At 44.1% G+C, this 13,511-nt stretch overlaps 1 protein-coding gene across 1 annotated transcript in view; it reads left to right on the forward strand.

Moving 5' to 3' along the window:
• The window catches only part of EPS15 (epidermal growth factor receptor pathway substrate 15), a 792,619-nt gene extending 784,013 nt beyond the window's left edge, over nt 1-8,606 (forward strand). The window contains exon 25 of the mRNA XM_069232684.1: nt 6,564-8,606. Within this exon, the coding sequence (XP_069088785.1) occupies nt 6,564-6,710 (147 nt within the window). The 3' untranslated portion in view covers nt 6,711-8,606. The remainder of the gene's footprint in view (nt 1-6,563) is intronic.
• Nucleotides 8,607-13,511: the final 4,905 nt, after the last annotated feature.

Raw genomic sequence — 13,511 nt, forward strand, 5'->3', positions numbered from 1 at the left:
AAGAAAGAGAGGTCTTGCAACGAGCAAAGAAGCTCGATGACCAATACTTTAACATCAAAGAGGGAATAGGCATTGATCCTTGACCCAGAGGAAAGCTCAGCAGAGATCGAGAGAAAGAGGAGACGCCTCAAAGCCGAAATCTCTGCATTGCTTCAGAAGAAGAAAGACTTTAACGCAACATTGAAAGAATTTTGAATCCCTCCGAAACCCTTGACTCCAAAAGACAGGGGCAAAAAGGATGTAAAAGAAATCGCACCTCTTTTAACACCTGAACTTCAGGAGTAGGAAGAGGAGCTCTTCTATGAGGAAGACAAGGAGCAAGAAGGACTGGGCTTGTTTCAGGACTCTGAAGAGTCAGAGTACACAGATTTTCAGTGGCAGGAGCTGGAGATGGACTACCCAGAGGAGGAAGTAGACAGTTATCCATTGAGGCATTTGTCTCCGGATGACATTGACATGTACAACCAGGTAATAATAAAGGCTGCTGATAAATATGGAGTACAGCTGGAGGACGAAAAAACAGTCTTGTTTCCTGCTGGAAACGTAGTTGACATCCCAAGTCAGGAACCAGTACCTTCCGATGCTGTCTAGTGTCTTGGACCAAGAAAGGGAGGCATTTAAGGAATCTACCACATATGAATCCGGGACTCCAAGGACAGTGAAGAAGTATAAATATTAAACTAAGCACCCATCATACATCAAGTATACACTACTGGCTGATTCCATTAACATTTCTACTGCATGGAAAAGGGCCCTCAACATCTGGCCCACCTCCTGACAAGGAGAGCAAGAGGATGGATGTTATGGGCAGAAAATTTGAATGCAGTGCAGCCAATCAATGGCGCTTTTCAAATGCTAACGCCTTCCGAAATAGATAAGCCTACCAACACTGGGAGGGGTTTGCAGAGCTGATGAAGCACCTGCCAGGCCAATACAGAAAGAGAGCTGCACACCTGATGGAAGAGGATACAAATTTTGCCAATACTTGCCTGAAATTGGCATTTGAATGCAGCAGACACTGCTATCTGGCAGACGATGACAGGGATCACACTACGCTGTCATTCTTGTCTAAGAATTGCAGGTTTCAAGCCAGAAGTACAGTCAGACATCTTAAGTAGTTCGTTCAACAGATAACAGTTGTACAGGAACACTGTAGACAACCTCCTGAACCAACTCAAAGTAGAAAATGAGTCTGCGAAGTCCATGGTGATGTTGCAGTTTAGAGGAAATATATGAGAGGCAGCTGCCAACATGCAGACCTACTGAGAGAGGCAGCTTCCAAACAGGCACATCACACCAAGACTTCCAGGAAAGTACCAATCTTTTGCACCCCAGCAGCACTGGCAGTGTCAGCAGCAAGGACGGCCGTCCTTTCAGGGTAGAGCACAAGGAAGAGGACAACCTCAAAGGGGAGACACAACCCCCTGCCCAACAAGTGACTTCTCAAAAACACAGCCTCTCCCACAAAAAAAACAGTGGAGGGGTAGGATAAAAAACTTTCTTCAGGAGTGGAGGCAGATAACATAGGACAAATGGATCTTAAACTTCAGAGTTTGGATATTGTATAGATTCGGAAAGGATTCCTACTGCAAGATGACCAAAAAAGAAGGTACATTCAAGAGAAGAAACATCACTACTACTCAAGGAGGTGGTCGAGGAATTGCTTGAAAAAACAGCAATAGGAAAGGTGCCCAGGACCGAGATCAAGAAAGAAAATTATTCACACATTTCCTAATACCAAAGGTAGACTAGTCTCTTAGACCAATTTTAGACCGCACATTCATAAACAAGTTTATAAAGAGACAAAGTTTCAAAATGACAAACTTGCAGAAGTCATCCCACAACTGCAAAAAGGAGATTACATGGCAACTATATATCTAAAGATGCCTACTTGCACATCTCAATGTCTGAAGAACACAAAGTATCTGAGTTTTGTGGTGCCATCTCACAGTGCTGGTATTCGGGATAACATGTCTATCCTTACCCGGGCGACTGGTTAGTAAGAGTAAACTCCCACAGCAAGTGCAAAGAGCTTATACAGAAGGTAATGAGGACACTATTCACATTGGGCTTCACTATAAACAGAGAGAAGTCATCACCAACATCAGAACAAGAAAACCATGTTTCTGGGAGCAAGCATCAACTCAATCCAAGGAAAAGTATATCCCAGCGAAAGGAGAATACAGTCACTGTTGCTGGAAACTCACCTTTACCAGAAGGGCTAAACTCTGACAGTGAGGACTGTGGGGAAATTGTTAGGGAAGATGGCTTCATGCATCCCTTTGCTCCCATATGCGAGATCACACATGAGATCAATTCAGGAATAGCTACAGAACCAATGGTTACAAGCTGCAGGGAGTTGAGAGGATCTAGTAGTTTCACTCAAACTGCAGCAGGGAATAGCTTGGTGGAACTAATCACATGTAACACAACGAAGAACATTTACACAACCAATTCCAACAGTAACCATTTTAATTGGTGCCTCTCATATGGGCAGGGAAGCACATATGAACATGCCTAAAGTGCAAGGGTCTGAAAGGAATAGGAGGTTGTACAGCATATTAATATGCTGGATCTAAAGACAATGTTTGTAGTCTTAAAAGACTTTCAGAAAGAGCTATTGAGAAAGACCATATTGTTCCTAACAGACAATAAAACTACATTGTTGTACATCAACAAGCAAGGGGGGCACCCTAATCCTTTGCTCTTTGGAACCTAGCACAAGAAATCTGGAAGTGGGCAATACAGAGTAAAATAGAGATAACAGCAGTTTATCTACCAAGTGAGGACTGCGGACAGGCTGGGCAGACAAGCATCATGCCCTCACGAATGCGAACTAAATGAAAGAGTACTCAAAAACATCTTCAGGAGTTGGGAAACTCCAAAAATAGATCTATTCACAACACCAAAGAATGCAAAATGCCAAAACGTTGTCCAGACACCCATACCAGGAATCCCTAAGGAATTCCCTGTTGATAAACTGGTCAGGGATGTTTGCGTATGCTTTTTTCTTGAAACCAGTACACAGGGTGATCAACAAATGCAGGAGAAGCAAGATGACTCTAATACTAATATTTATTGCCCCTCAGTGGGCGAGACAGACATGGTTTTCAGAGATGATAGAAATGACACCAGGGAACATTCAAAAACTACCAATACAACAGGATGGCACCCGAGAACATTCAAAAACTACCAGTACAGATCTGTTGGCAATGGAAAAAGGAAGGGTGCTACCCCCAGAACCAGAGTCTTTGAGCATGGCTCCTGAAGACTTAGAATTCAGCCATTAAAGCTACAAGAGAGTATAATGGCTGTTCTTAAAGAAACAAGAAAGCCAACAAAAAGAAGTAAGTGCTACATTGCTAAATGGAAACAATACTCCTTATTGTGCCTTCAAAGGGGCTTATTTGGTGTTAAAATATTTATAAACACACACTAAGCTCCAAGTTAACATATGCATCTTTGAAAGTACACTTAGCTGCAATAGTGACCTACACAAGAGGTCACATAGGAAGAAGCTTCCTCACAGCTCCGGTAATGAAACGGTTCTTGGAAGGGCAAAGACTGTTGCGCCACCAAGGAAGACACCTGCACCCACATGGAATCTAAATGTGGTACTGACTCAATTAATGAAGACCCCGTTTGAGCCTTTAAACAAAGCCACATCAAAGATTCTCACACTAAAGACAGTATTCCTGGTGGCTATAGCATCTCTTTGCAGGTTGAGTGAAATACAAGCACTAAGGATTCAAGAACCATATTTACAGATTCACAAAGAACTGTCATAAAGACAGATCCACAGTTCTTACCCAAGATAGTTTCATACGTCTGCATAAATCAAACAATACAAATACCAAGTTTTTTTTTTTCCAAAACCCCAAAAATCAAGTAGAGAGCATTACACACACTGAACGCAAGATGCGCTATACTATAATACTTTGAAAGGACAAACAAACAGGAAGACAGAGCACCTTTTTGTCTCTTTTGCAGACAACAATATGGGAAAACCTGTAACTAACGTCACAATTACCAGATGGATCACACAAACTATTTAACTTTCACACAAGTGAAGGGGAGAGACTAAAATCAACCCATTGCCTTTTCTAGAAAATACACCTTTACAATATATATGTATGGCAGCATCGTGGTCAATTCTACACACGCTCACAAAACAGTACTGCATAGACATTCAAATGAACAGGTAAGCTCAAGTGGGACAAAAAGTGTTAAAACATCTGTTTACAAATTTAAGTCCCTCTTCAACCCAACCATCACAAAAGTAAGAAACCCCCTACAAAATTGATGCACAGCATGTGAATACAGAAACATTCATACTGAAAAATGAATAGTTTCTTACCTGTAGGTGGAGTTTTGCAGCTTGAAACATTTTCTGGATTCACAGGCGACCCACCTCCACCAAGAAGATGGAAGGAGAGAACAGACAAGACAGCAAAAAAAAACAATCTGAAGATGGTGACCAAAGGTGGGAGTTTCCAGGGAATGGCGTATGACATCACAGGAAGCATAAAATGGAGGATCTGTGAACAACCAGCAACAACTAAAATAGGACTAAAAAACTAATTGGAAAAATCCAGACCCAACCACTAGATGGCTTAATAATGCCCAGCATGTGAATCCAGAAAATTCTTCAAGCTGCAAAACTCCACCTACAGGAAAGAAACTATTTGTTCCTTCAACCTGCACTGGCCTAAAAAAGTAATGCTACCTTAATTTGTTATACATTACAGTTATATAGCTACAGGTGATCCATAACTGTTTGCATGAAGAATAGGTTGTGTTCTAAGTTGCACCCTTTGGGATGTAGCAACATTCTCTTTCGAATCAAGGCAGGCAGCAGAGCCCCTGGACTCAATGTTTTCTGGAAGCCTGGCACTGACTCCCATCACTGAATTTAAATACAAACATATCTTCTCTTGCATTCTCAGCATTTGAATGCTACATGGCCACTCTGCAGCAAACAGTTTTGAATGCTGGTGATCGTTCAGGCCACATTCTATATCAACTGCCTGTTTTGACACACTAGAAAGAAACCAACCGTATGTCAGCCTTGCTCCTGCACCAGTAAGAACAGTTGAGCCCGAACTGCCATTCCAGGTCCTTTCCAGAATGGAACCAGACATGTTTTGGCTTTACCAGGACTTAGTAATGAGGCGTAGCTTAATTCCTGTGGCAGTGTGAGCACAGGACCCACATCTGGGCAGTTCTGTTGTGCATAGGGCATCTACGGCAATAAACAACAAAGTGATGGAGTCAGTGAATTGATCTCTGCCACCGGTGGTAGCTTGGACCACATTCCAACCCATCATTGCTTGCCCATGTTGCAACTCTGAACATTTCCAATAAAGAAAAGTTAAGATGCTAAGTAATGCACCAACTCTGGAATTAAGAACCTTTTGAATAATGGAAATTTTACACCAGTACCACTCAACTTTGCAGTCCTCTAAAATTATCTTCCTGGGTGGTTTCTATCTTTGCAACCACCTCACTTCAACTTGCAGGCGTTTTTTCAGGAAGAACAACAATCTCAGTGCAGCAACAAAACGGCTCACTCAGCAGGGCATGCCATTGATCTAATCTCAAAGAATCGGACTTCTTGTCAAAGCCTAGCACTGGTTCAATGGGCTAACCACCTTTGATTTTTCTTGACTACAATAGAGAAAATGTAATCCATAGACCACACCAAAGCCCTGAAAGCACGAGTTATAAAATCCTTAGACTGGCACCAGTGATCGGTCCTCATTCTAGAATGCAGGCTGAATATCATTGACAATAGGCACAGAGCTGTGAAAGGAAAGGAGTTGAGATGTTGACGTCCTGTTACAGTTTGATTTCTTTGTGCAAACTGCAATCTCAACCATAAAATGGATTGTGCTCTCCTCACCTTCGGTGCATTTTAGCTACTTCAGTGCCCCCTAAAAATGTTCTCCTCTTGGACAATATCAAAAGCATGGAAGAGCACTTGTGTATCTGTCCAGATCTTCGCTCTATTCTTCCAATGCTTTTGTGTGAGTTAAGCAATTTTCTGTCATGAAAAATAGATGTGATATCGCTTGCTGAAATGGCTGACGTAATGATGCAAAATGGGGGATTTTCAACTCAAAAATATGACCTGTTGAAATCACAAGCGCTAACTTCAATAAATCGCTACTTTCGAAACCTGATTCACCTCTATTTCCTGCAAGTATTCATTTTATGTTATTTTTTCCTAACACCCAATGCCCATCAGGTCATTTGATGCTGTGGAAAATAAAAATTAAAGAATTTGGTATTTGTAGAGTAGGAAGGGTCTACTTAGTAGGAAGATTCTACTTATTTAATTATTTAGGAACACCAATGTGTCTGTTTTTGTGGAATTTGAAAAGACCTTTCTCTGCTTTCAAGAAGTAGCCGTTTGACTAAGCATAATAGTCCATATTGCGAATAGATTTACTATTGCATTTGGTATTGTAAAAAAAACTGTTTACATGTAAGATGCAAAGTATGAAATATGAACAATGTTCCCCCAGTGTTTAGTCCAAGAAATGTTTCTTTTCAAATTGCAGTATCCAACTGAAGACGATATGATTGAGTGGGCTAAGAGGGAAAGTGAGAGAGAAGAGAAGGAGAGACTTGCCAGGCTAACCCAGCAGGAGCAGGAAGACTTGGAGCTGGCAATAGCACTCAGTAAATCTGAGGTGTCAGAAGCATGAAGAACTAGGACATCGCTGGTTTCCTTATGTCAAATGTGGGGTGCCTGGTGTTGAAAACTTAAGTTATTTAAACTGTATTTTTTTACTGTGGAAGGCTACCTTCGAACAAAAGTTCACAACAGGTTTCAAAAGGACATGAATATTGTGCTATTAGTGTCATCCAGGTTTGTAGGAAGCCCATGTGCATTTGATATTTTCTCTAATCTTGATTTCATGTCCGAGGATGACCAGGCAGACCATGCGAGCTGTGACCTTGACTCAAGGTGACGGACCCTTTCAATGAAAGTTGTTCTAAAATGTATTTGCCTGTGTTAAAAATCTAAAGCAGTTAAACTTCAGATTTTCCCACAAACTTGGAAGATCTGGATATGTTATTCCAATATTTGTATATGTGATTTTAAAATGTAGGTAGAAACATAGTCTCATTTATTTTAAAGTAAACTCTCAGGCTGTTTGCTTTTTCCCACATTCTCCGCACATGATCATGTTTGGTTTATATAAGGACTTAGTGAAATCTTTTTCTCTTTATTTACCAGGTGAAAGGTTAACCCTGGAATTGTACAGTGCTCTATTTTATACATGTAAATCTATAGTCTTTCTTTTAAAGGAATAGATGCTCTGGGATTCGACTTGGAAATTGTCTTCGTTCTCTTTTTGCTGGATGCCCACAAAGAAGATTGTCCGGTGTTTGACAGCAGGGTTGGTTCATTCATTCTCTTTTTGCACAAGTCAGATTTTTTTTTTTTACTTTTTTTTTTTTTTATACAAACCTTATATTCTACTACATTGTGTATTGGGGCTTAATCACAATGGTCATAAACCTGCCCTTGCCCTGCTGCCTGGAAACTCTCCTCGCTCTGAGAAATGCACTCTTACGCTGGGCACTTGACACTCTGACCTAATTTGCAGTAGGCACGATTGGTGCATTAAGCATGCTGTTAATTAATTTGAGCTATGGCTATAAAGAATTTAGAACACTATAAACTAGCAGATACACCATGAAAAGACATTTTTTGTAACCATTCAAATCAATCCATGGTTGATATGTTAAAGTTGTGTTTACTGTTTGATAAACCAAATTAATTTATTGTCCATAATTGACACCGAATTTACTGAATCCCCATTATTTGAAGTGTTCTAGACAGTGTTTCTTTTCCCATAATGTTAAAAAATAAAAAAAAATGAAACGCATCGGACACCCATTTAGTTTGCTTTAATGCCACGACTGTTTAGACCTAGCTGGGACAAACCACAAGCACTTGCATCTGTTTGACTGTATTGTTCCTGTTATAAAGGATACCAGTGTGAATACCACTAATGTGGGTAGTTGTTAAAAGAGATGATCGTCTGCATCTTTTCACGTAGTTCCGAGGAAGATGTTCGTTCTTTTTATACCAACATGAAGAAAACAAAAAGCTGCTTCTAAGATTTGCAATGTAAAGGGAAACCTCTTATCAAGTATTATTAATACATATCAGTAAATTATATTCATAATGTAAATGTACTGTGTATACTAACCTTGACTCTTATTGTACTTTATAGATTCTTAACTTGTGATGAAAATGTATACACAGTGGACCAATATGTTAAAATGTGTACATATTATTATATTCATGCTTACCTCTGCTGAACGATATGAGTCTTGAGTCATTTGATGTTTTATTTCAATTTATTGACTTTAGACATACTTCAGAATCTCTGTTGAAGAATTAAAAATAAATCACTGGTGTGAGATCAACACCATTAATTAAATACAATTTTAACGGGCTTTTTAAAAGTTGTTCGGGTGCTGTAGGCTTTGTTAATAGCCTTTTATTTGTATGTTAATATAATCTAACTATATCCTGTAATTATGAAGATAAAATGTAAGTAACGAATAAAATGTAAATTGTTAAATTTTGTCTCGGTTTATTTGCCTTGTTCAGACAGTAAATAAAAAAATTACAAAAACTTTAAATATTCTCACTGGTTTAAAGTGAAATGGCTTTCTGAACCCCACTTGGACATGTTTTCTGAAAGTAAGCTGATTGCTTCATAGTGGCTGTATGTCAGCATTAACTGCATTAATATTGGCTCAAAAATATTGGCTACCACGGTCATCTTGGTAGGTATGTCTGGTTAGGGTACATTTGCTATTAACTCTATATCTACTTCCCTTGACTCCACGTCTATTAACCTTGATGATAGCTATATTGTCAAGGTTAGTCACTATCGATTGAAAAATAGGGAATCTACACTTATTCAAATATGCTTAGCCTGATATAATAGTGTAATACTCTACAGTCTATATTCCTGCAGGTCGAGATTTAAACCTTAATATTGTGTCAGTGCGACTTTATAGCCATATTTTAGGTATAGTCTTTTATATACATAATTCTTGAGATATCGAGTTACATTAGATTGGCATTGAAGCAAAGCCTATTTCACCTCTTTGCACCAAAATACGTATCTATTTGACACTTATTTTTTAGGTTGAGCCTAGAAAAACCATGTCCTTACCAAGAACTTAAAGGAACGTGCGGTCTGCTCATTGCTTATCATTGGTTGGCTTTACTGTCACTCATTTGCCTGCTTTTTAATTGATGGCTTTCCTTGTCTATAATATCTGAACCGGCTCTGGAGACTGTACTAAACTACTTTTTTCTTTTGTCTAAAGCATTCCACAAGAGTTCTTCCCATCCCTTACGCTCCATACTACACACACTCTCGCCCCATGCTACTCTCGCTAGCACCTCCATGATGTTTTTGCCTTCATGTGTGCCCCCTCCCCCTTCTTACCGGGTGGCTTACTTGCCTATGTGCTTCACCCCCAGCTCCATGTTGCTCAGTCCCTCGTTGGTTTGCTTTTCTCTGCCGCCCTCACCCATGTCTCCTGTATAGCTTCCACCCGACCTCCCGTTGCTTCCCCCATCCACTTTAAAAACATATATGCTTTTGCACGTTTTTTCTTTTAATTTAGCGATGCAGCTTGGATTGATAAGATAAAAAGGGGGAAAAAAGTGCCTACGTCTGACAGAGACTTCTAGTTGCAGATTCCTTACCATAGAATTTCCCCCAGGCGTCAGACTGGATCAGGAGATTTTTCTTCGAGCAATACCCTTGCGCATCGGTAAGTGGTGTCTGTCGAGCAGAGGGCGTCGTGATGACGTCGGGAGTAGTACATAGATGCCGCCTCAGCGCAGTGACATCAGTTCTTTTCTTTCCGCGCCACACGCTGATCCAGAGAGAGTTACCCTAGTCTCTTTTTGACCGATTTTGACAGTTTCTCTGGTTTTCAAGTGAGTTTTTGTTGCGTCAAGGATGTCTCCGAAGACGGGGTTCAAGCCGTGCGAAGACCGTCACCGCATGATGTTGCATCAGGTTTGTCTGTGGTGTCTGGAGCGCGACCACAACCCGAAGTCGTGCTCTGAGTGCTGGGCCCTGCACCCGAAGGCCTTGAGGGAGCGGTCCTTCAAGCTCACGGTGGCCTGGCGCTCGACTCCGCGTAGGTCCCGGTCTCGAGACCATTCACGGAGCCATAACCACTCTTCTTCCTCAAAATCTTCGGGTGCAGGTAAGAAGTCGTCGTCGAAGTGGTCTCATTGCTCTTCGACTTCGCCCCGCTGCTCGGCTGACGCGACATGGGAGGAGCGTCAACGTTAAAGGCCTCTGTCCTCGGAGCCTGCTTCTGGGTCCGCTCCATGCTTCCCCAAGTTTCTGGGAGCCAGAGCGACTCTCTTCCAGCTTAAGGAATTCTATGAGGCCATGCGTCTCATCTTTGGGTGGACCGACCCGATACGGCGACTTTGGGCCCAAGGGGTTCGGTTGAGGGGCTGTCAGGTTCTGCGCCGGCGGCTTCAGCTCCAGCCACCGAGGTCCCCTCCGGATCCGTTTGCGGATCTGTACAGGCGCTGGTCGCACCACTGACACCTTCCCCGGCACCAGGTTGATTGTCGACGCTCCAGACGTCGGTAGTGCCCACTATAGATGTCGAACTGATTCTTATCCCTGAAGACTCGAGTCAGAGCAGCGTTGACTGACGCTGGCTCTGTCTTCGATGGGGCCTACTCACCCCAGGTCGGATTTGGACCCTTTTTCCTGTGGGTACGAATTAGAGGAAGGATTGGAGGGCTTCCTGGACCCTTATGAATACCAAGTTGCACCCATCTTTGGACTGAGCACAGGAATTGGGCGAAGCCAATGGATTGAACACTTCTCCAGATGCTGGCATGCTGTCTCCTCCTACCGTAGCTACGGCAGAGGGAGCGACTTATGGTATGGTGGTCAGTAGGGTGGCTACTGTAGAGGTCAGGTCCTACCTCCTGACTGAGGGGCTTCCACATGTGAGCACCTTCTACCTTTCAATGAAGCCCTCACCGATGTCCTTTTGGGTACTTGGTCCAAACCCATCACAGGTGCTCCTGTGCCTATCGCACGCCGCCATCAGCCTGCTCCGAACAACCCTAAATTCCTGTCCCAACACCCCATGCCTTAGTCTCTCATCATCCAGGCTTCCTCTTCCTCAGGTGATTTCCCTTCCACACACCCCCAGATAGGGAATCAAAAAGGCTGGAACAATTTGGGAAGAAGTTTTTTTCCTCCAGTCTTGCGTTGTGGCCTGTGAACACTGAATGCCTTTTGGGCCTCTATACCCACTCTGTGAGATACGGTTGCGCAAGTCTTGCTGCAGATACAGGAGGAGGCCCGTGCTATCGTCTCCCAAGCTGTCAACGATAGAAATGCGGGGAAGTACACAATCCAATGTGGGCTGGACACATAGGTTGCTACGACAGAAGCCTTGAGATGCCACGCCTGGTTGCGTACTTCTGGTTTTTCTGGGGATATCCAACAGTCCCTCATGGACATGCCCTTTGATGGCTCCGGTCTCTTAGGAGACAAAGCGGACTCCGGCTTGGAGAGATTCAAGGATTCCCGGGCTACGGCTTAGTCCCTTGGTCTTTCCGCTGCCCCTCGGCCCCAGCAGTCCGCTTTTCGCCCCTTTTGTGGCCATGGAAGGTGCTCCCTGTCGCATTCCCTGCCCAGCCAGCGTGCCACCCATGCTGTTTGGCCGCTGCGTGGTCGGGGACGCAGAATCCCACGTGGACGTGGGACAGGGAACCAGAGGTCTGCCCAATCCACCTCTGCCCCCCTGCTGCAGCCTCCAAACCATCCTAGTCCGTCCCCTCACTCCCATCCAGTAGGCGACAGGGTTCGCCATCACCTGCCCCACTGGGAATCCATCACTATGGACAGATGGGTTTTGCAGATCGTTCGAAAGGGCTACTATCTTCCTTTCGAATCTGTCCCGGCCATGCCTCCATCACTCAGCCAACTCCGGAGGATCATTTGGCACTTCTCCACCAGGAAGTCACGGCTCTCTTGGCCAAGGGAGCTATAGAGAAGGTCCTTGTGCCAGTAGTAGCTCGTGATTGTTACTCCCGCTACTTTCTGGTGTCGAAAAAGGGCTAATGACCTATCCTAGACCTTTGGGACCTCAACTACTTCCTCAAGAAGGAGAAATTCCAAATGCTCACCCTGGCTCAGGTTCTGTCTGCCTTAGACCCCGGAGACTGGATGGATGCGTTGGACTTGCAGGACGCCTATTTCCACATCCCCATCCTGCCTGCACACTGACGTTACCTACGAATTGTGGTAGGTCACGAGCACTATCAGTTTACCATGCTCCCCTTCGGCCTTATCAGCGCCCCTCGGGTGTTCAAGAAAGTGATGACTGTGGTTGTAGCTCATCTGCGCAGGTTAGGGCTCTGTCTTCCCCTACCTCGATGACTGGCTGTTGAAGGCAGACTCGCCCCAGAAAGTAGTCTCCCACCTTCAGACTACGGTGAGCCTCCTGCACACGCCGGGGTTCACTATAAACGTGCCGAATTCATACCCGACTCCCTCTCAGATGCTTCCTTTCATCTGAGCTGTTCTGAACACAGTGCAGTTTCGGGGTTATCCTTGCGAAAAGCGAGTCCAAGATATTCAGGCTATGATTCCGATCTTTCAGCCACTTTCTTGGGTTTCAGTGAGACTGACTCTGAGGCTGCTGGGCCTCATGGCCTCATGCATCCTGCTAATAACACATGGCATATGCGGGCTCTGCAGTGGGACTTGAGGTTCCAGTGGGTGCAGCATCAGGGGAATCTCTCCGACATGCTCCAGATCTCGGAAAGGTCTGCGAAAGACCTGCAGTGGTGTCTTTCGAATCCGCATTAGGTCCACGGCATATCCCTCCCTCATCTCCAGCCAAATCTATCTGTAGTGACAGATGCGTCACTTCTGGGTTGGGGCGGCCACATGGGAGAGGCGGAGATCAGAGGCCTCTTGTCTGCGGCGGAGTCTGGGTCCCATATCAATCTTCTGGAGCTCCGGGCAATCAGGCTTGCGTTCAAAGCATTTCTTCCCTCTCTCAAAGGGAAGGTAGTGTAGGTGTTCACGGACAGTCCTACTGCCATGTGGTACTGCAACAAACAGTTCGGAGTAGGGTCCTGGACCCTTTGTCAGGAGGCACTACGCCTCTGGACATGGCTGGAACATCAGGGCATTACCCTGGTGGTTCAAAATCTGGCTGGTTCTCTCAACGCCAGAGCGGACAAACTCAGCCGTCGATGCACTTCCGATCACGAATGGCATCTCCATTTGGAGGTGGCGCAAGGTCTCTCTCAGAAGTGGGGAGAGCCTTGGTTAAATCTGTTCACCTCCACAGAGAACGCGCAATGTCAGCTGTTTTGCACGTTCGAGTTTCCAAGGCGGCACTCGCTCAGAGACGCTTTTCATCTCGAGTGGAACTCTGGCCCCATTTACGCCTTTCCGCCTATA

Source organism: Pleurodeles waltl, chromosome 4_2 (genome assembly GCF_031143425.1).
Source record: "Pleurodeles waltl isolate 20211129_DDA chromosome 4_2, aPleWal1.hap1.20221129, whole genome shotgun sequence".
NCBI classification, from domain to species: domain Eukaryota; kingdom Metazoa; phylum Chordata; class Amphibia; order Caudata; family Salamandridae; genus Pleurodeles; species Pleurodeles waltl.